This window comes from Peromyscus maniculatus, chromosome 5, assembly GCF_049852395.1.
Source record: "Peromyscus maniculatus bairdii isolate BWxNUB_F1_BW_parent chromosome 5, HU_Pman_BW_mat_3.1, whole genome shotgun sequence".
NCBI lineage: Eukaryota > Metazoa > Chordata > Mammalia > Rodentia > Cricetidae > Peromyscus > Peromyscus maniculatus.
Genome location: NC_134856.1, coordinates 45,137,053 through 45,164,615, shown reverse-complemented (window position 1 = coordinate 45,164,615; position 27,563 = coordinate 45,137,053). Strand labels below are relative to the sequence as shown.

Here is a 27,563-nt window from a genome sequence, read left to right as displayed (position 1 = left end):
CTCCACTTCTGGCCCTGCTTGGGGTGTCAGGAAGAGCAAGGCTCCCTAGTCCTTGTCCTGCAGCCCTGATGGATCAGCGACTCTGCTTATTGATTAAAGTCTTGGGAGCCCATAAGTGTTGTCTCTCTCCTTCCTTGTGGTGCATAATGGACTAGATGTAACAACATCAGGGGTCCTTCCCCATCATACTTAATCTTACTCCCTTGAGATAGGTTTTCTCATTGAACGCGGAGCTGGGCCAGCAGCCATCAAGGCCCAGCTACACTGAGATCACAGGCACACACATCCTGATCTGGCTTTTTACCTCGGTGCTGGATTTAGAACTGGGGTCCTCCTCATGTTTGTGCTGAGTGCTCCTTCCTACTGAACCAACCAGGTTGAGATTGTTTGCGATAAGCTCATGTAGTCCAGGCTGGTCTGAAACTTGCTCTGTAGCCCAGATGGGCCTTAAACCCTTGAGCCTCCTGTCTCAGCCCTCCAAGCGCTGGGATTCCAGGCATGCGCCACTATTCCCATCTAAAATGTGCAGTTTGAAGGAAATGATTTTGTCTTTTGAGGCAAACTGCAGTAACGGGAGGACATTCTGGTAATGGACACTGAAAAGCCACTGTTCAATCATAAAAATGTGAAAATACCATAACATATGCAAAACTTTAGCACTGTAACATGTAATATTTGATCCAGGCCTGTTAATACATGCCTTTAATCCCAGCACTCAGGAGGCAGAGGTGGGTAGATCTCTGTGAATTCAAGACTAGCCTTGTCTGTAGGCATAATTTTCTATCCTGCCAGCTAGCTCCCAAATAACCACACAGAGACATATTATTAATTATAAATGCTTGGCTGATAGCTTAGGCTTGTTTCTAAGGCTTATAACTTAAGGCTCTTATAACTTAAATTAACCCATTTTATTAATTTATTTGCTGCCACATGGTTCATGGCGTGTTACCTCATCATGTACATGTCCTGTTTCCTCTACACCTGTTAACTCTGCTTTTTTTCATCCCAGCAAGCTCTCTTCCTGTTCAGAAGCCCCACCTAACTTCTTCCTGACTAGCTATTGGCCATTTAGCTCTTTATTAATAACCAATGGAGAGCAACACATCTTCACAGTGTACAAAAAGATTGTTCCACAACACTTATCTACATAATGAGTTCCAGGATAGCCAGGGCTACATTTAAAATCCCTGTTGGGGGGTGGAATGGGGATGCAATATTCAGGGGCTGGAGAGATGGCCCAGAGGATGTCTGACCTCCAAACCTAAACTGTGGCACATGCACACATGTACACCTATACATGCACAATAAATATATTTTTAAAAATCATTTTAATATTTTCTTTTAAAGAATTGAAATAAAACCACAGAGTCTAGCTTCCTGAAATCAAGGCAGGAAAGAGGAACAGCTAGTATAATTTATTCCTAATTATTTTTTACCAAGTATATGGCCTTTCAGGGGAGGGGGAAGCATTTATTTTATTTTACTTTTTAAGACAAGGTCTCTCTGGCTGTCCTAGAACTCATAATGAAAACCAGACTGACCTTGAACTCACAAAGATTCACCTTTCTCTGCCTCACTTCTACCTCCCCAGTGCTGGGAATAAAGGTATACACCACCACACCTTGCTAAGGTTGAACCATTATGTATTCCTAAATTCTTACCAGTCACCTCCCTCTGTCTTATCTCCCTCACTCACCTAGCTACAGTATGCATCCCCTTCTGCTGACACTTTGGAGGCAAACACTCTCTACTCACAGAACAGCCACCCCAAGGAATCTACATCACATCCAGCCATTTCAAAATGGTTGTTTTAGTGCAGTTTTTATTTAATTAAAAAATACATTTATATTTTTCCTTAATTTCATTTTATTGTTTTATTTTTATTATTATTATTGAGACAGGTTTTCTCTGTGTAGCCCTGGCTATCCTGGAACTTGCTCTGTAGATGAAGCTGCCCTCAAACTGAGAGATCTATCTGCCTCTACCTCCCAAGTGCTGGTATTAAAGGTGTGTGCCACCATTGCTTGTCCCTTTCATTTTATGTGTATGGGTGTTTTGACTGCATATACGTCTGTGCATCACGTGTATGCAGTGCCCACAGAGGTTGTTGGATTCCTGTGACTGGAGTTACATATGGCTGTGAGCCACCATGTGGGTGCTGAGAATCAAACCTAGATCCTCTGCAAGAGCAGCCATTCTCTCCAGTTCCTTATGTTTTATTACACTGGTTTACTTATTTGTTTATGATTTCAGATGAGCACCATGACATGCACGTGAAGGTCAGAGGACAATATTTCCAGAATTAAGATAAATTATTGGTGGGGGCTGGAGAGATGACCCAGTGGTTAAGAGCACTGATTGCTCATGCATAGGACCTGGAAGAAGGAGAATTGAAGGTCAGCCCAGGCTATATAGTAAGTCCCTACTTCAAAACAGACAAAATCTTCTGCTTGGGTTGAGGGTTGGGGGTAGGGGTTTGGCACACACCTCTAATCCCAGCACTTAGGAGGCAGAGACAGGCAGATCTCTGAGAGTTAAAACCAGCCTGTCCTACAGAGAGAGTTCCAGGACAGCCAGGGCAGTTACATAGAGAAACCCTGTCTTGAAAAACCAACAAAACAAAACAAAAGCTAACTTTCTTCCATGTTGAAATATTGGCAGTAGTAAGTGTTCACATAATCTATCAGCAAATGCTAATTTTGGGGAATATGATACCAACACATATATCTAACTACATACATCAGAAGGAGTCATTAAATAGATTACCTCTAACCTTTGAACAACCAGGGGATTTGTGCCCTGTTTTCTGGCTTTCCTGGCATACCACCATGTGGTATGGTGAAAACAGAACCAAATTGGAAGTCAAAAGTACCTGGCTCCAGAACTGTGGCCTTGTTACGTTAAATGGCTCGGCTTTGGTATGAACCACATTGGAGTTTGGTTTGGTTTGGTTTGGGTTTGGGTTTTGGTCTTTTCGAGACAGAGTTTCTCTGTGTAGTTTTGGTGCCTGTCCTGGATCTTCCTCTGTAGACCAGGCTGGCCTGGAACTCACAGAGATCAGCCTGGCTCTGCCTCACATTGAAGTTTTTGTATTAAGACGAAGTCCAGTGTATTCCAGGCTGGCCTCCAACTCACAATGTAGCTAAAGATGACCTCGAACTTCTGATCCTCCAGCTTCCACCTCACGGGTTGCTGGTATTACAGATGTGGGCCACTGTGCCTCGTTTAATGAAGTGCTAGGGATGAACTCAGGGCTTCCTGCATGGTAGGCTAAACTCCTACCAGCTAAGCTACATTCACCACCCGCATGTCGTGCGTTAATAGATGACCTACGGGGAAATATTTACCAAGTCAACTTCTATGCATATGTGGATAGAAGATGACACAGTCTTCAGTGAGTGGAAATAGTGGTTTTGCTGTTCTCTTGAAGGGACCAAAGGCAACGCATAAAACGCATCTACTTTCTAATCCAGCACACCCCGCTAGCCCCACCCCTACTAAAGGCCTGCGTGCTTGCGATTGGTTCCTCTGCCCGCTGTCGGTTGCCGTGGAGACTCGGCGCTACGGGCCCTGCGCTCATGGCGCTGTACCAGCTCTTCTCCCACCCGGCCGAGCGCGGCTATCGTGCGGGGCTCTGCTCCAAGGCCGCGCTCTTCCTACTGCTGGCCACGGCGCTCACCTACATCCCTCCTCTGCTGGTGGCCTTCCGGAGCCACGGTGAGCCTGCTTGGGCTTGGAGAGCCACATGGCTCGGCGCGGCCCTCTGGCCCGGGCCCTCTCTCTTGACCTGGCTCCCCAACCCGCCTTGTCTCTTGCAGGGTTTTGGCTGAAGCGGAGCAGTTACGAGGAGCAGCCGAGCGTGCGCTTCCAGCACCAGGTGCTGCTCGTGGCCCTGCTGGGGCCCGAGCCCGGAGCCTTCCTCGCCTGGAGCACGTTCCCCACCTTCAACAGGCTGCAGGGGGTTCACCTGCGCGTCCCCCTCGTGTCGGTGCGTGGTTCCCGCCGGGGCCCTGGGGAACAGGAGGGAGTTCCAGGGATCCCAGCTTGGATCTTTTTTTTGGGGGGGGGGATGGAGGATGCTGGGGGGAGGTCTCATGTATCCCAGGATGGTCTTAAACGTTATAGCCAAAGACGGCCTTCAACATCTGATCCTCTGGCCTCCACCTTCCCAAGTGTTGTGATTTCAGTTATGAAACGCCATGCTCCAGTTTATGGGGTGCTAGGAATCAAACCCAGGACTGTGCGCTTCCGTGAGAGCACTTTACCACTGGGCTTGAAGCCTGAGTTCTGTAAACTCCAGGATGTCGCTGAGTTTCCACACTGGAAGGCCAGACAGTACCAGGGTTTTATGTAGACTGGACGCAGGGGCGGGGGCAAGCGCTGATTGGTTGAGTTCTCGGCTCGTGCTTTGGCCAAGCCACGCCTGTCAGGGTTAGGCTAACACCCACACCCCGACACACACCACCACCCCACACCCCCACCCCGCTCCACATTGCAGCTGTCTTCCATGAAACTGAAGCATTTTACTGTCTGAAGTTTAGTGTTTACTTTCGCATAAGTCAAATGCTTTACAGTCACCCCTTTCCGTTCGTATTCTGAAAATACTTTCCCTTAGACGTATGGAACATCTGGCTTTCCTACTTTCAAACGTGGATTCTTTCAGACACAGCTGATTATTAGCCATATAAGGCAAACGTGTAGCTGATAGGGGGAAAAAGAATTCAGACTTTTCCGCCAACAGCTAAACAAGAACTTTAAAATATGAAAACCTTGTTGGTCGTGTGAATAGCAATACATACACAAACTCTAATTCAGATTACTTTGCTCTTTAATTTTTCCATATATATATATATATATATATATATATATATATATATATATATATAAAAAAAAAAAAATTTTCTGATCACAAACCTGTAGGCTCGTGGGGAGATATTAAAGAGGTATAGGTTTATACGCGATGACGGAAAAGTAAGGGTTCAATGTGGTTGGTAATGTAGCAGTACTTGTTAACCAACCTTATTAGTTTTAAGGTCTGTAGATGGTTTAATGACATAAGGAGTGATGGATTTAACCAGTTATTTGTTGGTAAATGTTTTGTCCGTTCCTAACCTACGCTTGCCATCCCAGCTGAGGCAGGAGGATTGCCCCCTTCCCTGGGCTACACAGCAAACACAAGGCCATTCTGTCTCAAAAGACCATGGCGCTGGCTTGTGAAGTCAGAGAAGAACTTGAAGGAGTCAGTTTTCTCCTTCAGCCATGCAGCGGTCCAGCTCGGATTTTCAGGGCTGGCTGCAAGGGTCTTTCTTTACCTTTGACCCTTACTCCTTGGGTTTTTTAAAATCTGCCTCAATTTTTTTCTATGAGAATTAATATTTGAGGGTTGGGGATTTAGCTCAGTGGTAGAGCGCTTGCCTAGCAAGCTCAAGGCCCTGGGTTCAATCCTCAGCTAAAAAATAATAATATTAATAATAATATTAATAATAATAATAATAAAATAATTAATATTTGAATAACAAAATTTTGAGATGGGTCATTGCTATGTTGCCTGTCCAAACTTGCTTTGGCTGAAGCAATAAGGCAAATTCAGCCCCCTAAGAAGCTGGGCAACAGGCATGACCACACACCCAGACTTAAATCGTACACCTTTAAGTGTCAACAGGAGCTTTTTGTTGAAATGTTATGCATATAAAGAAAACGAGGCAAGCAAATCATTGTTAAGTACAGGGAAATACAACATAAGAAAAAGCAAGGAAGGAAATGCAGTTATCATTGTGAATAGGACTTGCCTTGTCCTGGTTACCACACTGAATATTGACTGACCAAAATATGGGTCTAGCTCAGTTGAAGGGATGGGAGAGGAGTGTGCGTGATGGGGGCTGGTGGGAAGAGGGGGGCTCAGGCTCCAGCTTTCCTCACGGAGGAGTGTCAGTAGACAATACTCAAAACAGAAATGGAGATACACCAAAACAGATGTTATCTAAACACCTGGAAAGCATTTTTAAGCACACTCATCAAGCAACGGGTAAAAGTTTTTGCTTTGAAATCATGTGGTTTTTGTAAGACCCCCTTTGGATTTTTTTGAGACTGCGTGGCATGTAGCCCAGGGTGGCTTGGAACTGGATTTGTAGCCAAGGATGACCTCAAAGACTGATCTGTGCCTGCCTGCCCAGTGCTGAGATTGCAGTTGTGGGCCACTGTACCTGTTTTTACTTCTTATTGTTGTTGTTTGTTTGTTTGTTTGTCAAGACAGGGTTTCTCTGTGTAGCTTTGCGCCTGTCCTGGATCTCACTTTGTAGACCAGGCCAGCCTTAAACTCACAGAGATCCGCCTGCTTCTGCCTCCCAAGTGCTGGGATTAAAGGCGTGTGCCACCACCGCCCGGCGTGTTTTTACTTCTTATTTACTTACTGTGGTTCTGGTGAGCCAACGCAGCATCTCAAAATGGCTAGGCAAGTGTTCTGTCCACTGAGCTACACTCCCAGCTCCCTATTTATCTATCTATCTGTTTATTTATTTATTTATTTTCCGTAGGACAGGGCTTTGCAGTGTAGCACAGGTTGTCCCGTGAACTGGTGATCCTCCTGCCTGCTCTTACTGAGTACTTGATTACGAGCAAGGACCACCACACCTGGCCCCAATTTTATTCTTGAGCCGCTAACACAGTGGTTCTTGACCTTCTCAATGCTGCAACTTTTTAACACCGTTCTTCATGTGGTGGTGACCCCAAGCCATAAAATTATTTCTGTTGCTACTTCATAACTGTAATCTTGCCACTGTTATGAATTGTAATGTAGATATCTGATACGTGACGACCCACAGGTTGAGAACCACTGCTCTGATGCAGAGTGATTGGGTGAGAGGCCCGCATGGAGGCAGACCTGTGTAGTCACTGGACTTCTTAAGGAAAAGCAAGGATAAACATTGGGCTTCGTTCTTTATTTTTACTTACTCATTCACTGCAACTGGCTAGTAGCTTAGTGGGCTGGAGTCGGCTTCTTATCTCTAGAACCAGAAGCCACTCCCTTGAGAGGGCTGATCCTCCTCTACCTCCACTTCTGGTACCTGGGTCTAATTTCAAATTTAAGAAGCCAAGACCAATTCTCTTTAGTACTGGATGGACGTGCTATGTTCATTTTGTTTTGTTTGTTTTAAATGGTGGGGCTCTACCCTAAGGCCTTAAGTGTTCTAGGTAAGCACTCTACCACTGAGCTACAGCCCTAGCCTGGATGATTTCGCCCAGCTAGGGAAACAGAGGCCTTAGTCTAGGGATGTTGTTCAGTGGCATAGTTCATGTGCAGGCCTCTGGGATCAATCCCTTACACACACACACACACACACACACACACACACACACACACACACACTTCAAAAAAACACCAGATGTGGTGGCTCATGTCTGTAATCACAACACTTGGGAAGCTAAAATATGAGGATCATTATGAGTTTAAGGCTAGCCTGGGCTACACAGTGAGTTACATTTCAGGTAGGGCTAAAGTGAGACCCTGCCTTAGAAGAAATAAAACACAACTCCTTTTCTTAAACCTCTCTTTTAAAACAATTTTTAAACATTGATTTATTATTTTTTGTGTATGTGACTGTTTTGTTTTGCCTGCATTTATGGCTGTGCACCATGTTGATGCAGTGTCCGTGGAGGCTAAAAGAGGGTGTTGATCCCTGGAACTGGAGTGGCAGATGGTTGTAAGCCATGATGTGGGTGCTGGCAATCAAACCCTGGTCCTCTGGAAGAGGAAGTTAAATTAAGCTATTGCTCTTAACCACTGTAGCCCACCCCCCACAATCTCTTATTGCTTATTTATAATTGTTCAGTAAATTATTCGCTTGCTTCCTGGCTGAGTGCTTGACTTGAGAATGATTTCAAGTTGTACTTAAAAGAATAATCACTGAGCACTGGCCCTGGAGCTGCTGCTGCAACTGTCACTACTGTTGAAAAGACGCTCTGTGGTTCTTGTGTATTGGTGCAGTAGTTCCCTCTTCAAGAGAGACATCTGACGGCCAAAGTCAAAAATGGTTGTATCTGCAAGGAATTCTGGGAAAGTAAATCGTGGTGTGTAGTAGAATGTTACTTTAAGATGTGTTACATTTGTTTATGCTGTGGAACATTTGTTTAACGATGCAAAAAAAAATTAATCACTGGTACTGGAGAGGTGGCTCAGTGGTTGGGAGTGCTTGCTGCTTTTGCAGAGAACCTGAGTTCAGTTCTCGGCATCCATCTTAGGTAGTTAACAACCAAGCATAATTTCAGTTTCAGGAGATCTGATGCTCTCCTTTGGCCTCTGCAGGAATTCGAACTCATGTGCAAGCACATACAGAGATACATATACACATACACATAAAGAAAAATAAAATATTTTTAAATGAATTAATGACTCTACATACCAAAAAAGAAATGAGAAGGCAATCTACAAAATATTTTTAAAGAATGACTGCCTTGTTATGTGCTGCTCCTGTGACCCCGCCTATTTGCCCACCACATCCTTCATTTGGAAAACCCCTAACCCTGAGTGATAAGAACCTTGTCTTCCTCACATCCACTGCTGACCTCTTGAACCCTGCCTGGAAGGCAGCCCATGTACACAAATAAAAAAGCTTACTTTAATCAATTAAAAAAAAAAAAGAAAGAAAGAAAAATGTCAATTAAAAAAAACAAAGCCGGGGGTGGTGGTGGTGGTGGTGGTAGTAGTAGTAGTAGTAGTAGTAGTAGTAGTGGTGCACTCCTTTAATCTCAGCACTCGGGAGGCAGAGGCAGGAGGATCTCTGTGAGTTCGAGGCCAGCCTGGGCTACAGAGTGAGTTCCAGGAAAGGCACAAAGCTACACAGAAACCCTGTCTCAAAAAATAAAAATAAAAAATAAATAAAACAAACAAACAAAAATCCAGAAGATGTCAATTAAAAAAAAATTTACTGGCCAGTGGTGATGCACACCATTAATCCCAGCACTTGGTAGGCAGAATCAGGCAGAGCTCTGTGAGTTCGAGGCCAGCCTGGTCTGCAGAGTGGGTTCCAGGACAACCAGGGCTTCATGGTGAAACCTTGTCTTGAAATACAAAACAAAACAAAACAAAAATCCATAGATATCTAAAACCAGATAATTATATAAAATGTTAAAGTCACTTTGGATGACAATTAAACAGTTTAGCAATTCTTCAAAAGCTACACTTAAAAGTACTTATATATAACCCAACATTTAGTAAATAAACTGAAATCTATTTCACTGGCTAGGACTAAGTATGTAAGACACAGACATGAATTTTTTTGAGTTGTGTCTTGCTCTCTTTGTGTTGATATCCAGGCTGGTTTGCTGAACTTGGGATCTTCCTACCACAGCCCCATTAATAGGCTGGCCTTACAGGCATGCACTGCTGTGCCCAGCTGGACACCGTTCACATGATTGATATATATCATTATTATTCTGAGACAAGGCCTAACATAGCCCAGACCAGCCTTGAACTTCTAATCTTCCTGCCTCTGCCTCCTGTATTCTGGGATTGCAAGCACTCACCACCACACTTGGTTTATATGGTGCTGAGAGTTGAACCCAGGGCTTCATGCATGCTCAGCAAATGTTCTACCAACTAAGCTAAATCATCAGCCCACCTTTTATCATTTTTGAAAATAATTTATTTTCTTTTGTTTTATGTACATTGGTGTTTTCCCTGCGTGTATGTGTGAGGATGTCTAGATCTTAGAGTTACAGACAGTTGTGAGCTGCCCTGTGGGTGCTGGAAATTGAACCGGGGGTCCTCTGGAAGAGCAGCCAGTGCTCTTAACTGCTGAGCCATCTCTCCAGCCCCCCATTTTTTCACTTTTTAAAGAGCAGGTTTTATGGCATGTGAATTGTGTCTCCAGTGTTCATAAAAGCAGACAGACAGTAGCCTATGATGTGATACAAGTAAGGTCATAAAAGTCCCTGTTGACTCTCTATGGCTTATCTTCTCACCCCTATCTCCCTGTACACAGAATAAGCACTTTATTGTTAGATAGCATATTTAAAGTCCTTTCTATGGCATTTGGCCTGTAATAAACAGTAAATGTTAGCTACTAATTTTGAAAACAATATATACCTTCTTTTATTCTCACAGTAATTGTGTGAGGTGGAGATCATGCTGCCATTTTACATATGAAGAAGTAGACTGGGAAGGGCTCCTTTGCCCTGGGTTTCATGTGAACGGTGTCTAGCTGGGCATAATGGTGTGTGGCTGTACTGTCCACTACTCACGAGGACCACAAGTTCAACAAGCAAGCCTGGGTATGAATACATAGCAAGATACAATCCAAAAAAATCCATTTTTTTTTTTTCGAGACAGGGTTTCTCTGTAGCTTTGCGCCTTTCCTGGAATTCGCTTTGGAGACCAGGCTGGCCTCAAACTCGCAGAGAACTGCCTCTCCTCCCGAGTGCTGGGATTAAAGGCGTGCGCCGCCGCCGCCGCCGCCGCCGCCGCCGCCGCCGCCGCCACCACCACCACCCATCAGTCAAATACTTTTATTTTAGCTCTGACCATAGATCCGGGCTGGCTTCACTGTAGCTGGAGAGTTTTCTCTCCAGGTCCCGACAAGCCCCAGCAGTCCCGTAGCCCCCTTATAAAATAAACACACAGACGCTTATATTATTTAAACTGTTTGGCCTAATGGCTCAGGCTTCTTGCTAACTGTTCTTATATCTTAAATTAACCCGTTTCTATAAATCTATACCTTGCCACGTGGCTCGTGGCTTACCGGCATTTTCACAAGCTGCTTGTCATGGCAGTGGCTGGCAGTGTCTCCCTCCGCCTTCCTGTTATCTCAATTCTCCTCTCTGCTAGTCCCGCCTACACTTCCTGCCTGGCTACTGGCCAATCAGTGTTTTATTTATTGACCAATATTATGGATCAGAGCAACACATTTGACATACAGACCATCCCACAGCACTTCACCATGTCTAGAAAACTGTCCAAGGAGTCACGGACACCATGGTAGTATTGTTGTTTTTGGTTTTTCAAGACAAGGTTTCTCTGTGTAGCCCTGGATGTCCTGGATCTCACTCTGTAGACCATGCTGGCCTTGAACTCACAGATATCCGCCTGCCTCAGTCTCCTGAGCCCTGGGATCAAAGGTGTGTGCCACCACCTCCCTGCTGGAGGCCTTATTTTGTTTTGTTTTGTTTTTAATTAAGGAAATTGTTTCATTCATTTTACACACCAGGCAAAGATCCCCCACTTCCGTCTTCCCACCAGAGGCCCTGGTTTTAAGGTCAAGGTTTGACCAACACTGGGAGGTGCCTTTGTAGTTGCTAACTGGGGAAAGTGTTCAGAAGTCACAGACAGCCTTGTTACTGCTTTCGTCAGCTCCCCTAGAACAGTGTCCCCAAGAGCCCTATTTTCTTTTAATGTTTTAGAGTCTGTTTTTCGTTTGTTTGCTTTTGGGGGTTTTGTTTTGGTTTGTTGAGACAGGGTTTCTCGATATAGTCCTGGCTGTCCTAGAACTCACTTTGTAGACCTCTCTGGCCTCTTAACTCACAGAGATCCACCTGCCTCTACCTCCCAAGTGCTGGGATTAAAGGCGTGTGCCATCACCACCCAGCCTTTTTTTCTTCTCTGAATTCTAGGTTTATTTTATGTGTATGAGTGTTTTTAAAAACCACAGAAACTGAGCCAGTTAGCTGGCCCAGCAGACAAAGGTGTTTGCCACCAAGCCCAATGACTCGTGTTTCATCCCCAGAACCCACATGGTAGAAGAAGAGAACTGTCTCCTGAAAGCTGTCCTCTGACCTCCGCTCATGTGCCACCCACACACTTAAATAAATAAGAATGACTTCTTAAATTGACTTATCTTTATTTTATGTACATTGTTGGTTTGCCTGCATGTGTGTCAATGTGAGGATGCCGGATCCTCTGGAACTGGAGTCACAGACAGTTATGAGCCGCCAGGTGGGTGCTAGAAATTGAACCCAGGCCCTCTGGAAGAGCAACCAATGCTCTTAACCACTGCGCCATCTCTCTAGCCCCATAAATGTAATTTTTAAAGTTCCAAATTACACATATATTTCATAAAACAAAGTAGTGTGATTTATGAATTTTCTTAACCAGGTGCCAATCAGATTTTAGGAACTGAGCTAAAGTTATTGTTGAGGTATCAGCTCTCTGAATGTCTACTCTTTGAAAAACAAAAAATACATTTAGTGTATGTGTGTGGGTGTTTTGCCCACTGGCATGTTCTGGGCACCGTGGGTCCCCAGAAGCCAGCAATGGGACCCCTGGGACTGAAGTTACAAACAGTTGTGAGCTCCATGTCGGTGCTAGGAATTGAACTTGGGTCTTCTGGAAGAGCAGTCGGGACTTTTAAGAGCTGAGCTGTCTCTCCAGTTCCCCCTGGATGACGGCTTTTATCACTGTTTGCATCAGTCACTGTTAGGGTTTGAACGTGGCGTGTGCCCCAGAGGCTCATGTTTGAACACGTGGTGCTCAGTGGCTGGTGGTGTTTGGGAAGCTTGTAGCGCCCATATGCAAAGAGTCTGTTCTTCCTCAGCCTTCCTCACTGTCCAGGTGCCTGACGCCACCCACACCCAGCACACAAACCCTTGCTTAGCCTGGATCACCCTCCACCCAAACCCCCAGATATCCAGGCACTTCTGTTGTCATGGTACCAGCAAGTTAGGTCGTGCCAAACACCTCCCGTAAAAATCCCTGTTAATTTCCACCCTCTCCATTCTCCCATTTTAGCCTGCTTCATTTTTCTCTGTGTCCCTGGGCAATTACCTGGTGCTGTTTTGTATTTATTTGGTACTTTTCCCAGTACAATGCTACCTTTGTACAAAATGATGTTTCCTGCCCAGCATCTTTGGGGTTTTTGTTTGTGTGTGTGTACACATGGAAGTCAGAAGACAGATCTTAGAGTCAGTTCTCTCCTTCAGTTGTGTGAGTCCTGAGGATCAAACACAGGCTTGGCAGCAGGCACCTTTACCAAGTGAGCCATCTCACTGGCCCTGTTATTATTATTATTTTAAGATTAATTTCTATTATTTTGATTTGTGTGTGCACATGAGTGTAAGTACCTATGGAGGCCAGAGGGCATTGGATTCCATGGATCTAGAGTTACAGGTGGTTGTGAGGCACCCAGTATGAGTGCTGGGAAGCAAACTCTGGTCCTCTGGAAGAGCAGCACACAGGGCTTTTAACTGATGAATTAACTCTCCACCTCCTGTGAGACCAAAACAGGTTTCTGTTTGCAGTTAAGACAGTTAAGAATAAGGTCTGTTGGGCAGTGGTAGTGCCCACCTTTAATCCCAGCACTTAGGGGGCAGAGGCAGGTGGATCTCTGTGAGTTCAAGGCCAGACTGGTCTACAGGGCAAGATCCAGGACAGCCAAGGTTGTTACCCAGAGAAACCCTGTCTCTCAAAACCAAAAACAAACAAACAAACAAAAACCCAAAGAATAAGTTCCTGTGCAGGTTAAGGTTTCTGTTTGTAGTTAAATAGTCAAAGAATAAGTTACTGTCTATCCTTGCAAGTTAAGGTTCCTTTTCTTTTTCTTTCTTTCTTTCTTTCTTTCTTTCTTTCTTTCTTTCTTTCTTTCTTTCTTTCTTTCTTTCTTTCTTTCTTCCTTCCTTCCTTCCTTCCTTCCTTCCTTCCTTCCTCTCTCTCTCTCTCTCTCTCTCTCTCTCTCTCTCTCTCTCTCTCCTTCCTTCCTTCCTTCCTTCCTTCCTTTCTTTCTTTCTTTCTTTAAAGATCTATTTAATGTATATGAGTGTTCTATCTATACGACACCTTTATGCCAAAAGAGGACATCATCCCAATATAGATGTTTGTGAGCCACCATGTGGGTGCTGAGAATTGAACTCAGGTCCTCTGGAAGAGCAGCCAGTGCTCTTAACCTCCCCCACAAGTTAAAGTTTCTATTTGTAATTAAGAATATGGGACCGGAGAGATGACTCGGTGATTAAGAGCACTGGCTGCTCTTCCATAGGACCCAGGTTCAATTCCCAGCACCCATGTGGCAGCTCACACCTGTCTGTAACTCCAAGCTCTGACACCCTCACACAGACATACATATAGGCAAAATACCAATGCACATAAGATAAAAATAAATTATTAAAAAAAGAAGAAGAAGTTCCTAGCCAGACCCCCCCCCCAAAAAAAAGAATAAGTTCCTATTTCTTAGAGCTGGTGTAAACTGCAAAATATGTTTTTCAACTTACATTAAATTTGCAACTCTATTCACAGGATATATATCCTTACTCTTGTTCCTTTCCTAGTATTTTTATTTTTCTTTCTTTAAAGATTTATTATATATGCAGTGTTCTGCCTGCATAGATGCCTGCAGGCCAGAAGAGGGCACCAGATCTCATTACAGATGATTGTGAGCCACCATGTAGGTGCTGGGAATTGAACTCAGGACCTCTGGAAGAGTAGTCAGTGCTCCTAACCTCTGAGCCATCTCTCCAGCCCATTTTTTGTTGTTTTGTTTTTTTGAGGCAATGTTTCTCTGAACAACAGCCTTGGCTGTCCTGGAACTCACTTTATAGACCAGCCTGGCCTCAAACTCACAGAGATTGCCTGTCTCTGCTTTCTGAGTACTGGGATTAAAGGTGTGCACTACCACATCATGCCCAAGCTCATTGTATTTTTCTTTCTTTCTTTTTTTTTTTTTTTTTTTTTTTCCAGACAGGGTTTCTCTGTGTAGTTTTGGTGCCTGTCCTGGATCTCATTGTGTAGACCAGGCTGGCCTCAAACTCACAGAGATCCACCTGCCTCTGCCTCCCGAGTGCTAGGATTCAAGGTGTGTGCCACCACTGCCTGGCTCATTGTATTTTTCTAACAATGTATAACAGCCAACTCTCTCACCCCCATAATACTTTATCTCTCCCATAAAAGGGACCTTAAGAGGTTAACAGGGGCTGTTCTCTAAAATCTCAACATAGGAAAAAGCAGGTAGACTGGCCAGTCCCAGATGCACCCCAAAATACAGCTTGCCTTAATCAGACAATCGGCTTGTTTTTCCTCTTTGAAGTTCACAGGTTTAATACTCCCTCACTGTTAGTTTTTTGAGATGAGGTGTTGTATAACCTAGGCTGGCCTCAAACCTTGCTGTGTAGCAGAGGAAGACCTTAAACTCCTGATCCTCTGTCTCGGCCTTCCCAGTGCTAGGATCACAGGTGAGCACCACCATGCCCAGGTCTTTCTTTCATTCATTCATTCATTCATTCATTCATTCATTCATCCATCCATCCATCCATCCATCCATCCATCCATCCATCTATCTATCTATCTATTTTTGATGCAAGGTCTCACTCTGTAGTCTAGGCAGGCCTTGCACTCCATGTAGCTCAGGCTGCCCTCAAATTTGTAGTGATCCTTCTGCCTCAGGCTCCCCATATGCTGAGATTGTGGTGTGCCCCACCATACTTGGTTACTCTTAGTTTTGTTTTGTTATCTTTTTTCTCCTTCCAAATCTGGACAATTTAGTACTAAAAGGAAATTTGAATTAAAAACACCTAACCTTGTGGGAGCCCATTCCTGGGGTTCCTCATGGCTTTACCCAGCAGGTCCAAATAGAGGATGATCAGGACCACGGGCCTGAGTGCAGGTGTCTGAGATGGTCTGCACTTGGCTGTGCTGGGGGAGGAGGTCTTTTGCTCCACCCCTTGGCGTCTCTATAAAAACCCTGGACCAGAGACAGTCCGGGCCCGTTGGAATAGGTTCCAGGCACTCTCGAGGCTATCCTTTATTTTCTATCTGTTTATCTCCGCAACATTCTCCGCTATAAATCCTTCTATCTAATATTTCCTGCTGCTCGCACTCAAGAAAACTCTGGGAAGCTGTGGGGGTGATGGGTAAACGCCCCACATAACCTCCACCTGATTTTATTAGCCAAAAGGCTGAAACACAGTTAAACACCCATTTAAATCCTGTTAGACAGTTTCCCAACTGTGCCTCTGATAACAGCCCTGACTTCCTGTCTAGAGTTTCTCGTCTGTACAATGTAGATAGCACTTGGTCTCTGTCTGAGGCTTGACATGTACTATACAGATCAAGTGAAGTGAGTTCCTCGCCCTCCCACAACCTGCTGGAATCTGCACCCTCCTGGCAGTTCTCTCCTGGCCCCTCTGCCCTTGTAAATTGAGAAGCGTGGTCTTTATTTTCCTGTCCAGCCCTAGAGTCCAGGAGACAGTCTGGCCCCCATAGGCTCACAGGGAGTGGCACTATTAGGAGGTGTGGTCTTGTTGGAGGAAGTGGTCACTAGTGGCAGGCTTTGAGGTTTCAGAAACTCAAGCGAGGCTGTAGCTAGAGTTTTCCTGCCTTGCCCACAGTCAGGACAAATCTTTGTCACCCGCCAGTCCCACAGCTGCTCAGACCCAACCAAGTAAACACAGAGATTTCTATTGGTTACAAACTGTATGGCCATGGCAGGCTTCTTGCTAACTGTTCTTAGCTTAAATTAATCCATTTCTATAAATCTATACCTTGCCACGTGGCTCGTGGCTTACCGGCATCTTCACATGCTGCTTGTCCTGGCGCGGGCTAGCAGTGTCTCCTTCTGCCTTCCTGTTCTTTCTTTTCTCCTCTCTGTTAGTCCTGCCTATACTTCCTGCCTAGCCACTGGCCAATCAGTATTTTATTTATTGACCAATCAGAGCAACACATTTGTCATACAGAACATCCCCCAGCATGAAGCCTAGTGTCTCCTCTTTCTGCTACCTGCTGATTCAGATGTAGAACTCTCAGCCACTTCTCCAGCACCATGTCTGCCTATATGCCACCATGTTTCCCACCATAACAACAATGGACCAAACCTCTGAACTGTAAGCCAGCCCAAATTAAATGTTTTCCTTTCTGAGAGTTGCCATGGTCATGGTGTCTCATCACAACAATAAAGCCCTAACTAAGACAGAAGTTGGTATCAGGGACTGGGATATCGTTGTAATACACCTGACCTTGCTTTTGTTTGGAGGAATGTGGACTTTGAGACTTCAGGTTAAGAAAGCATTGGAAAGCTTTAAGCATGGCTTAATGAGCTATATTAGTAGGAACAGGGAAGACAGTGGTGCTGAGGTGATTTGAACAGTGGGGGCCTGCTTCAAAAGGCTTCAGAAGAGAGGATTATTAGTATGTGGTCTAGAGATTGATCTTGTGATATTTTGGCAAAAAATGTGTCTGTTTTCTGTTCTTGTCAAAAAAAAAAAAATCTGCCTGAGATTAAATTGAAGAGTTTGGATTAACATCTTTGACAGAGGAAATCTCAAAACAGCCTAGTATAGACTGTTGTGTGGTTACTAGTGTTCACTCTTATACAGATTTATGATGAAAAGGAGCAAGCTGAGCAAATAAAAATGCAAAATGTACAGTCCAAGGAGAAAAGGGGCTTCAGGAAGTGTGAGCAGGTTAAAGAAAAGCCTGATGCTAAGTGGAATAAAGGGAGAGGTGACCTCAGAGCAAGACCCCATCCAGCTAAGTTTCCAACTTGGAAAAGAAATTAAAGAAAAGCTTAGAGCCGGGTGTGGTGGTACATGCCTTTAATCCCAGAACTTCAGAGGCAGAGTGAGGCAGATGACTAAGTTCAAAGCCAGCCTGGTCTACAGAGCTAGTTCCAGGACAGCCACGCTTAGGTAGTGAAGATAACCATCAAAAACAGGAAGCTGGTGAAGATGTAATTGAACAAGGGGACCATGTCCCAGGCCCAGCAAGCTGCAGAACCTGGCAGCTTCGGCCACGTGGTTCTGGCTTTAGAGTCAAGGATAAAAGAAAGGGGTTATGGAATCTCCCTCCACAACTGAGGAAAACATCTAAGGCCACGCATGTGTCAGGGGTATCTCTGCTTGGAGGTCTAAAGAGGTCATTTCATGAAGCTGTGAAGGTGAAGCCACCCCCAAGATACTGGAGATGCCAGAGTCGTGAGATACTTTGTCAAGGAGAGCTGCTAACAGGGAGTGGAACCAGCTCAAGAGAGAGAAGTGTGTTGCAGTCCACAAAGCTGAAAGGAGTTGGAGGTCTAAAGAGTGCTGTGACATCAGACATGGAGATGCAGAGTTTGGAGTTTGCCCAGCTGGTTTTTTGGTCTTGCTTTGGTCCAGTGTTTCTTCACTGTGCTCCTTTCCCTAAATTTTGGAATGGATGTATATCCTGTGCCATTATATATTGGAAATATGTGATCTGTTTTTCATTTTTATTTTATAGGGGAGTACAGTTTAAAGATTACCATGAATCTCAGAAGAGACTTTGAACATTGGACTTTTAAGCAAGTTTGAGACTTATAGATTGTGGGTACTTTTGAAGTTGGACTAAATACATTTTGCATTATGATATGGTTACAAACCTAGGGGACGCCAGAGAGTGGAATGTAGTGGTTTAAATAAAAATGGCCTTCACTGGCCCATAGGATGTGGCACTATTAGGTGTGGCCTTGTTGGAGTAGATGTGGCTTTGTTGGAGGAAGTGGTCACTGGGGCAGACTTTGAGTTCTCAGATGCTCAAGCCACGCCTGTGTGACAGTTACTTCCTGCTGCCTCCACATCTGGATATAGAACTCTCAGCTCCTTCTCTAGTACCATGTCTGCCTGCATGCTGCCATACTTCCCAGTGCCGCAATAATGGACTGAACTTCTGAATTGTAAGCCAGCCCCAACTAAATTGCTTTCTTTTATAGGAGTTGCCATAGTCAAGGTGTCTCTTCACAGCAATAGAAACCTGAACTGAGACAACCCTCTTCCTTATAGCAGCAGAAGCTAACTTACAGAAGACCCAGACGCCGCTTTCCCATCCCATTCATATTGACTAATGCATAAGTGCCTCTGTGGCTCTCTCCGCAGCCCTGGTTGCATTGTTCCCTCCCCCCGCCCCCCGGAAGCTGATGAGCTAGGACGAGAGTAGTAGTAGAAGCCAGTGGAGGAAGGACAGGAGGTGATAACAAGCCTAAGAAAAGGACATTGTTGCCTTGAAGGAAGGAAATCACTGAAAGGCTCTGAAAGCAGCTATCCTGACCCCAACGTTGCTCCCTTGAGAAACAAAAACTCTTCTTCACAGAGTGGTATTAGTGGGAAAGAAATGAGTGAGCTTAGCATCAAAGTGCAGGCGTGTGCCAGTGCTGTCCCTTCTGCTGGCCACTGGCAGTTCACTGTGCTGCAGCTGGGCCTGGCAGCACCAGCTAGTGACTTATTTTTAATTGCCCACATCGGATTTATAGGCTGTGACTTTCCTTATGCCCTCCTCTGATTTTTGTCAAATATTCATGGTCTTGGTATCTTATTGATTTTGCTCAGCTTCCTTTTTTACTTTATTGATTGATGCTAAAAGATAAACAAGGTTTAGAGCTTTGACATGAACAATGAGATGGATAGTCCAGCCTCAAGGATCTGAAGCAAAGGTACCTGTAGTTTAAGGATGTATAAATAGGGGCTGGAGCGGGGCTGGAGAGATGGCTCAGCAACTAAGAATACTGGCTGCTCTTCCAGAGGACCCAGGTTCAATTCCCAGCACCCACATGGCAACTCACAACTGTCCAGTTCCAGGGGATCTCACATCTTCACACCAATGCATATAAAATTAAATAAATTATTAGCCGGGCGGTGGTGGCGCACACCTTTAATCCCAGCACTCGGAAGGCAGAGGCAGGCGGATCTCTGTGAGTTTGAGGCCAGCCTGGTCTACAGAGTGAGTTCCAGGACAGGCTCCAAAGCTAACAGAGAGACTCTGTCTCGAAAAACAAAAAAACAAAAACAAAAAAATAGGGGCTGGAGCAAAGGATCAGTGGCGAAGAGCAATGGCTGCTCCTGCGGAGGACCTGAGTTTAGTTCCCAGCACCCACATGACGGCTCACAGCCATCTGTAACATCTTCCCGAAGTGCCCTTCTGACCTCTGTGGGAACTAGGCATGCACTTAGAGCACATACATATGTGCAGGCAAACATTTATAACCATAAAATAAAAATAAATTTTAAAGAAATGTATAAATAGAGCTTGGTGGATTTCTTTAGCTTGCTTGGTAAATGCATGATGATTAGAATTAGATTGTTTTCCCCCATTTAAACAAGCTGACTTAGGGATGGAACTGCCACACAGCAGTGACGCACTTGCCTGACATGTAGGAGGCCCCAGGTTCAATACTTAGCACTCTAAAGAAAGACAAAAGGAGTGAGAGGGAGAGGCAAAAGCAGTCTCTCCCTGGGGGCTGGAGACATGGCTCTGTGATTAAGAGCACATACTGTTCTTGCAGAGGACCCGAGTTAACTTCCAGCGCCTTTATCAGGTAGCTCACAGTCACCTTTAATTCAAGTTCTACAGCATCCAACAATGTCTTCTGGCTTGCACAGGCACATACATGTGCATATGTGTAGTCACAGATATACATATACATAAATAACAATTGTTTGTTTTTCAAGTCAGGGTTTCTCTGTGTAGCCCTGGCTGTCTTGGAACTCACTCTGTAGACCAAGCTGGCCTTGAACTCAGAGATCTGCTGGTCTCTGTCTCCTGAGTTCTGGGATTAAAAAGTGTGTACCACCACCACCCAGATATAACAATTCTTTTTTTTTTTTTTAAGATTTATTTATTTATTATGTATACAGTGTTCTACCTGCATGCCAGAAGAGGGCACCAGATCTCATTATAGATGCCCGTGAGCCACCATGTGGTTGCTGGGAATTGAACTGAGGACTTCTGGAAGAGCAGCCAGTGCTCTTAACCTCTGAGCCATCTCTCCAGCCTCAGATATAACAATTCTTAAATAAATAAATAAATAAATAAATAAATAAATAAATAAATCTCTTTCTTTGGCCTTCGTAGACCAGAGAAGAAGACCGGAACCAGGATGGAAAAATGGATGTGTTCCATTTTAAACTTGAACTTCCCCTACAAGCCACAGAGAATGTTCTCGGTGTGCAGCTCATTCTGACCTTCTCCTACCAACTTCATGTGAGTCAGTCCTCTCTTTTTCCTCCTTTCTAGGGAGAACCACACCACAGATGGTACTTGTGGAATATTGTTGGGGATTTAACATAGACAAATTGAATATTTTTCATTGGGGGTAATATTAAATTATTTGAGTGACTATTAATAGGTCAGAGGGTCTGGGCAGAAAGGTTCCTGTGTGGGCTAGCCCAGGTGTGCCAGCCTGTCAGCTTCAGCTGCAGACGGGTGGCTTGTGAAACCCCCAGGCTCTACAGACGGGACAATGGCGTCTCTCTTTTTAATGATTTCAGAGGATGTCAACATTTGTGATGCAGAGCATGGCGTTTCTTCAGTCCTCCTTTGCTGTTCCTGGGTCACAGTTGTATGTGAATGGCGACCTGAGGCTGCAGCAGAAGCAGCCGCTGAGCTACCGCGGCCTGGATATCAGATACAATGTAAGGATGCCTCTTATGGTCTAGCTCCTTTGTGCCTGTGTTTATCACATCCTTTGAAGGAAGAAAAATTTGCACTTAGAAACAGCATTTGGATCTTTTTTTTTTTTTTTTAGTTTTTTTTTTTTTTTTTTTTTAGTTTTTTTGAGACAGGGTTTCTCTGTATAGCTTTGCGCCTTTCCTGGAGCTCACTTGGTAGCCCAGGCTGGCCTCGAACTCACAGAGATCCGCCTGGCTCTGCCTCCCAGTGCTGGGATTAAAGGCATGCGCCACCACCAGCCGGCTATTTAGATCTTCTTATGTGTATGAGTATTTTGCCTAAATGTATGTATATGCATCACAGATGTGCAGTGCTGGATCCAAGCCCAGGTCCTCTGGAAGAGCAGACAGTGCTCTTAACAACTGAACTCTTTCTCCAGCCCCATCATGAATTCTTACAAAATGCAGAAAGGGAGTTGGAGAGCTGGCTCGGTGGTTAAGAGCACTGGCTATTCTTTTGGAGGACCCGAGACTGATTTCCAGCACCCAGATGGCAGCTTCCAGGCACTTGTAATCCCATCTCCAGTGGATCCAGCACTCTCTCCTGGCCTCCTTACATGCTGCACATACAAAGTGCATATAAATGTATGCAGGTAAAACACACATACACATGAAGAAGAAGAATTTTTAAAAAGGTCTAAAAGACACACCTTGGTTTATACCCTGAAAGAGGGGAGACTGAAGAAGTAACTTGTTGCTCTCAGGCGCACATATTCCCAGTGTGTTCTGTGTTAGTTTATCGTTTGCTGTGGCCAAACGTCTGAAGAAACAACAAAAGGAGGAGGAATTGATTTTGCTCACAGTTTCAGAGGTTTTAGTCCATTCTGGTGGGAGAGAGGGGACTAAAGAGCTTCCCACACCATGACCAGCAGGGGGCAGAGTAGAGCAAGATGCAGTGTGTCATTGCCGGGCCTCCCTCCCCAAGGTCCCAGTGCCTTGCTTCCTCCAACCAGGCCCCACCTGCAACAGCTCCACTCCCCCAAACCACCCAACGTCTGTTCATATTTGAATCCATCAGTGGTCAAACCACAGGTCAGACCTGAGCCCTCCTGTCCTGATCATTTCTGGAAATGCCTTACACCCAGAGGTGTGCTCTACTAAAATCTCCCAAGTGTTGCTCCGGCCAAGCCGTTTGACCGTCAAGATTGACTGTCACATCTTTCAAATGATCTTGTAAAATGCCGATGTAAATACATTTTCAAAGAAATAGTTACCACTTATCAAACAGGTGACATGTGCCAGCCCAAAGTGAGAAAGTTTACACATGGGTGTGGTGGCAGGCCTGCCCTAGTAGTCCCCGAGGTGGGAGGGTAAGGTGGGAGGGTCACGTGAGGCCAGGAATTAAAAAGACTAGCCTGGGTAACTGAGCGACACCCCATCTCAAACAGAAGTAAAAAAAAAAAGGCGTATACGTCACGTTTTTCAGTCTCCGTGGCGTAAATGAGCAACACCTCATCTCAAACAGAAATAAAAAAGAGGTTTATAGGTCACGTTTTTCAGTCTCCATGGTGGCTTCCTGAGACACCTGCTGGCTCAGCCCTTAGCACTGTCCGTACAACAGCCCTGTGGCTGGCACATGCCAACAGGACAGCTGCACGGTTAGCATGACCTGTTTTCCTAGAACAAAAATGGGAGGAAAGCGATTTTTTTATACATAAAAATCAACTAGACACATGAGAGAAAGAAGTTTAGCCATCTCCCAGCTCTCTAGCCTCTGTTCTTTCCTCATTCCCTTTGTCTCATTCAGGCACACGCATGGGCCCTTCTGCTGGTCTGTGAACCCACAAAGTGAGTGTGTACACACACACACACACACACACACACACACACACACACACAAAACTATAAATAATTAAAAAAAAAAACTCTAAAAAATGATGACTGAAATAGTAAAATAGTAATAGGTCCCAAGAATAAGAGTTCGGTCTCTGGGCTTTGGGTGGTCTCCAGGATTGAGCCTGGGTGAGCAGCAGGGTGGAAAAAAGGGGGGAGGGGAGTGTTCATAGCTTGTCCTCCTACCTCGCCCCAGGTGTCTGTGATCAACGGGACTAGTCCTTTTGCCCATGACTACGACCTCACACACATTGTTGCTGCCTATCAGGAAAGGAATGGTGAGTTACCAGGAGAGTCCACTGCTCACAGACTTCCCAGGTTGTGGGCGCCATGAAAACAAACAGCTGGAATGCTTCTCCAAGATGGAAATCACAAACCCAGTGGAGGCTCGGTGATGGGCGGTAGATGGGCTTGCCAGATTGTCCTGTGTCCTGTCCTCAAAGCCACATCCTTCCCCACTTAGCACCTGGAGCCCACGGGTTAGTGATCACTCGCCTTGTTTATCCCATCACTGGCTTGGCTGGTTTCCTCTTTCTAATGTGTATTTAAGCCTAATTGAGTTATCCCTCATAGTACACCTATTTAAAAATATCCCGTGACAACTTACTATCCTCAGTTTCCAGACAACTGTGGATGATGTGTGTCCGACAGTCTACATTTCTAGCCTGACCACAGATAGTGTTTAGCCCCCAGAGGAGCATCCCCATGCTTGACTTAGCACACCAGGCTGGTTGATGGGTTAACATTTTTCCTAAAGGCATCAAAATTGTTTCTTGGCAGCAAGACACTATAGATGATACCCACAGACATTTCACAAGTGGAAGGCTTACAATTCTAGTATGTCTTAATAAATCTGACAACCATTGGTCTGAAAATCAACTCTTTTTCTCTTTATTTCATTCACTCTTTGTCCATATATAAATAGTTTCTACAACTTTCATTCTTTGGGGCTGAGAAGATAGTTCAATTGGGAGAGCTCTTGCCTAGTATGCACAATACCCAGGTTCAGTCGCCAGTACCACATAAAGCCATAAAGCATGGTAGCGTACACTTACACATTTGTAGCCTCAGCCCTCAGGAGGGAGAGACAGAAGCATCAGAAAGTCACGGTAACACAGCGAGTTGGAGGCCAGCTTGAGTTACATGAGATGCTGTCAAAAAAAGGAGCCCGTGAGATGGCTCAGTGGATAAGAGCTTTTTCTGTTAAGCCTGGTGATCTAAGTTCTATACCTAGGACTCACATGGTGGAGGGAGAGAGCTGGTACACATTAAATAAATGAATGTATTTAAAGAGGACATGACTGCTGGCTACTGGCAGGGTGGCAGCAGTGAACGCCTTTAATCCAAACACTTGGGAGGCAGAGGCAGGCAGATCTCTGAGTTCCAGGCCAGCCACGGCTGCACAGAGAAACTGTGTCTCAGAAAAGAAAAAGAAGGGACTAGAGAGACGGCTCAGAGGTTAAGAATACTGACACTCTTCCAGAGGTCCTGAGTTCAATTCCCAGCAACCACATGGTGGCTCACAACCATATATAAAGAGATCAGGTGCCCTCTTCTGACCTTTAGGCATACATACAAGAAGAACTCTGTATAAATGATAATTTTTTTAAAGGAAAAAGAAAAAAGAGTGCTGCTACTTTTCCAAATTACTAGGGTTCCCAGTAGCCATGTTAGGCATCTCTCAGTTGCCTGTAATACCACCTCCAGGGGATCCAACGCATCTGTCCTCTACAGACACCCACACACACAAGAGCACACACACACAAATAAATAATACTTAGAAACGGAAACACTTTGGGATCCAAGTTCTTATTTATTTAATTATATAATAAAAATATTTCCCCTACTCTGCTACACCATTTTAATTGCTACTTTTTCTAGAAACATAGTATTTCTCCAGTTAGCTCTTCAGCAATGGTAGGCCACATAGATCCTTTGCAATTTTTTGACATGTTGTAGCAGAAGTAGTTTGGCAAGTCTTTTAAATAATGTGTAAGCAACTTTGCACACTCAAGTGCTCTTTCCACTTCTTTGCATTCTGAAATGCAGAATAGCCCCCTGCATTCAAAGACTTTACTTATATTTTGGATTAATGATTAATGTTTGTGTTGCAGTTACTACCGTCCTGAGTGACCCCAACCCAATCTGGTTGGTGGGCAGGGCCGCCGAAGCTCCTTTTGTGATCAATGCTGTCATCCGATATCCTGTGGAAGTCATTTCATATCCTTTCTGTTAGCCAGTCAGCGGTGGCTCCTTCCCACTAAGAAAGGAAGGGCTCCTTAGCTATCCCAAGTAGGAACAGATGTGGGACTCACAAGATAGGAAATTGCTGCAGCTCTGTAGCCCCCACACAGATGACTGCTATTCCCACAGGAAAGAAAAATCCATTTCCTGTTTCTTTCTAAGCAATTCTTCTGGGTCAGAATTATCCATATTTATATCTTAATAATCTCTGGTTATCCATTTTATCTCAAGAGTATTTGAAATATTCTTTCTATTTCCTATCTGACCTGAACTTTGGGGTAACTGTTCCTTACATGTAGCTGTGGCCTCCTTAACATTTTATACTTACCAGCCAGGCTTCTGGGAGATGATCAAGTTTGCCTGGGTTCAGTATGTCAGCATCCTACTCATCTTCGTCTGGGTGTTTGAAAGAATCAAAATCTTCGTGTTTCAGAACCAAGTAGTGACCTCCATTCCTGTAGCCGTGCCCCAGGGAGAGCTGGGTAAAGAGCACTTGTCCTGAGAAGACCACATCAGGAGACTCTGAGGGACCATGGCTACCTCATCCCTGGCTTCTGAGAACTGTGACTTTACAACAGTTCTGCAAAGAGTCTGCTGGACACTTTCAGGCTCGCGTGTTTCCCCCTCAGAGACAAAGAATGGTTCTTTCAACTGCACAGACCCTATGCCTTCAAAGCACCAAGGAAATCACAAGGACGAGTTTGTGGAAAGGTCCCAGGGTTACTAGAGGCTATGGTTTTTGTTTTGTTTTGTTTTTGCTTTTGCTTTGGCCTTAAATTTCAGGAGAAAATTGCAGTCAGTTCATACACCTTTAAAAGAGTCCCACCTCTGGTCAATGAAAGACTTTACCCCTTTTGAACTGGGCTGCCCTGTGCATTCCTCCTCCTATTATAAGCTACTTTTTAGCTTCTTCAGGGCCCTCACGAGAAATATGCAAGTCCCTAGTACTTTGTACTCCTGCGTGTCTACACATTGTCCATTCAGAACTTTGATTTCCAGAACTGAAGCCTTTAACTGGAGAGCTGAAGGGGGCAGGGCAGAGCCTAAATACAAGAGTCCCAGAAACATGTGCATGCGGGTGGGTAACTTAAGGGCAGGAGGAGCAGCCACCTGCCTTCAGGCTAATAGATGGGAGTCTGTCATCAGCTCAGCTGAACAGCCCTCTGTTCCTGCCCTACTGTGGCTGGCTCTGTGCCCCGTTTCTTGCCCTCTGTCTGTGCCCCCGGGATGGCGGCTGAAGTCAGAAGTACTGTTTTATTTGGTCTGTCCCCCCACCCCCAATAGCAGGGAAGGACGTCAGGCTTCTAACAACAGGTTCTTTCTCTCTGGTCCTCACCCAGCAGCCTGGCCACTTGCCACCCCCCCCCACCCCGCCCTTGATGGCCTTCCCCCTTTCTGAAAGGATCTGCGTGACCGAGGGGTTGGTGGCGGTGTTGGCTTCCATTGCCTGACAACCGCAGGGTTTATTTGGAGGCTGAGCCAAAAACTCAGTTGCTTGCAGTTCCCTGACTAAGGAACAGGGTATTCGGCAGAAGGGAAGCTTTGGGGGAAGCGCAAGGAGCAGGTAAAGAGGAGGCTAAGCAGGGCATCTACCAGAGTGACAAGCAGCCCAGTCAGGGAGCCCTCCAATCTAAAGAAGTATCCACGAAGAACATGGCCAGAACAAGCTTCTACCTTGCATAGAAAACTGAAAAGAAAAGAAAAGAAAAGAAAAGAAAAGAAAAAGAAAACTGCAATTTGGCCTTATTCTTGTGCTGAACTATTGTGCGATCTTAAAGGACAGGTGGCTGTTTATGATGTCACCATGTCATTAGCCCTGGAAGGACATACCTACACCTACCACCCCATGCCTCATGTCTAACCCCAAACACACTCCTCGGTATATGTCTTAGTTTACCTTGGAGACTCAGTTCTGATCTCCAGAGCACCTTCTGTCAGACTGAGCAAAATAAGAATTTTGAAAACAAAGCTATTTTGAAGTATTCAAGCAGAAAAATTCCCTAGTACTAGTCTCTCTGATTTCACATGTACAGCTATTTATATGCCTGTGATTTTTTTTTCTGGTGATTTAAATGAAAAATGGCCTCTGATTTCAATTTCAAAAAGGTTATGAGAAA

At 44.9% G+C, this 27,563-nt stretch overlaps 1 protein-coding gene across 1 annotated transcript; it reads left to right on the top strand.

The window, feature by feature from the left end:
• Positions 1-3,536: 3,536 nt before the first annotated feature.
• Tmem231 (transmembrane protein 231) lies at positions 3,537-27,175 on the top strand. Its single transcript, XM_006974077.4, has 7 exons — positions 3,537-3,717; positions 3,819-3,988; positions 20,774-20,902; positions 21,190-21,333; positions 23,399-23,480; positions 25,317-25,422; positions 25,771-27,175. Exons 1-7 carry the CDS (start codon positions 3,579-3,581, stop codon positions 25,946-25,948), a joined length of 948 nt encoding a protein of 315 aa, XP_006974139.1. The 5' UTR covers positions 3,537-3,578; the 3' UTR covers positions 25,949-27,175.
• Positions 27,176-27,563: the final 388 nt, after the last annotated feature.

What these genes read in the sequence shown, in the direction of transcription:
- Tmem231 (XM_006974077.4), top strand. Translation starts at nt 3,579, where the DNA reads ATGGCGCTGTACCAGCTCTTCTCCCACCCGGCCGAGCGCGGCTATCGT. An exon ending in TGCGCGTCCCCCTCGTGTCG is followed by an intron (nt 3,989 to 20,773) that starts GTGCGTGGTTCC and finishes TGGCCTTCGTAG; the next exon opens with ACCAGAGAAGAAGACCGGAA. An exon ending in TGCCTATCAGGAAAGGAATG is followed by an intron (nt 23,481 to 25,316) that starts GTGAGTTACCAG and finishes TTTGTGTTGCAG; the next exon opens with TTACTACCGTCCTGAGTGAC.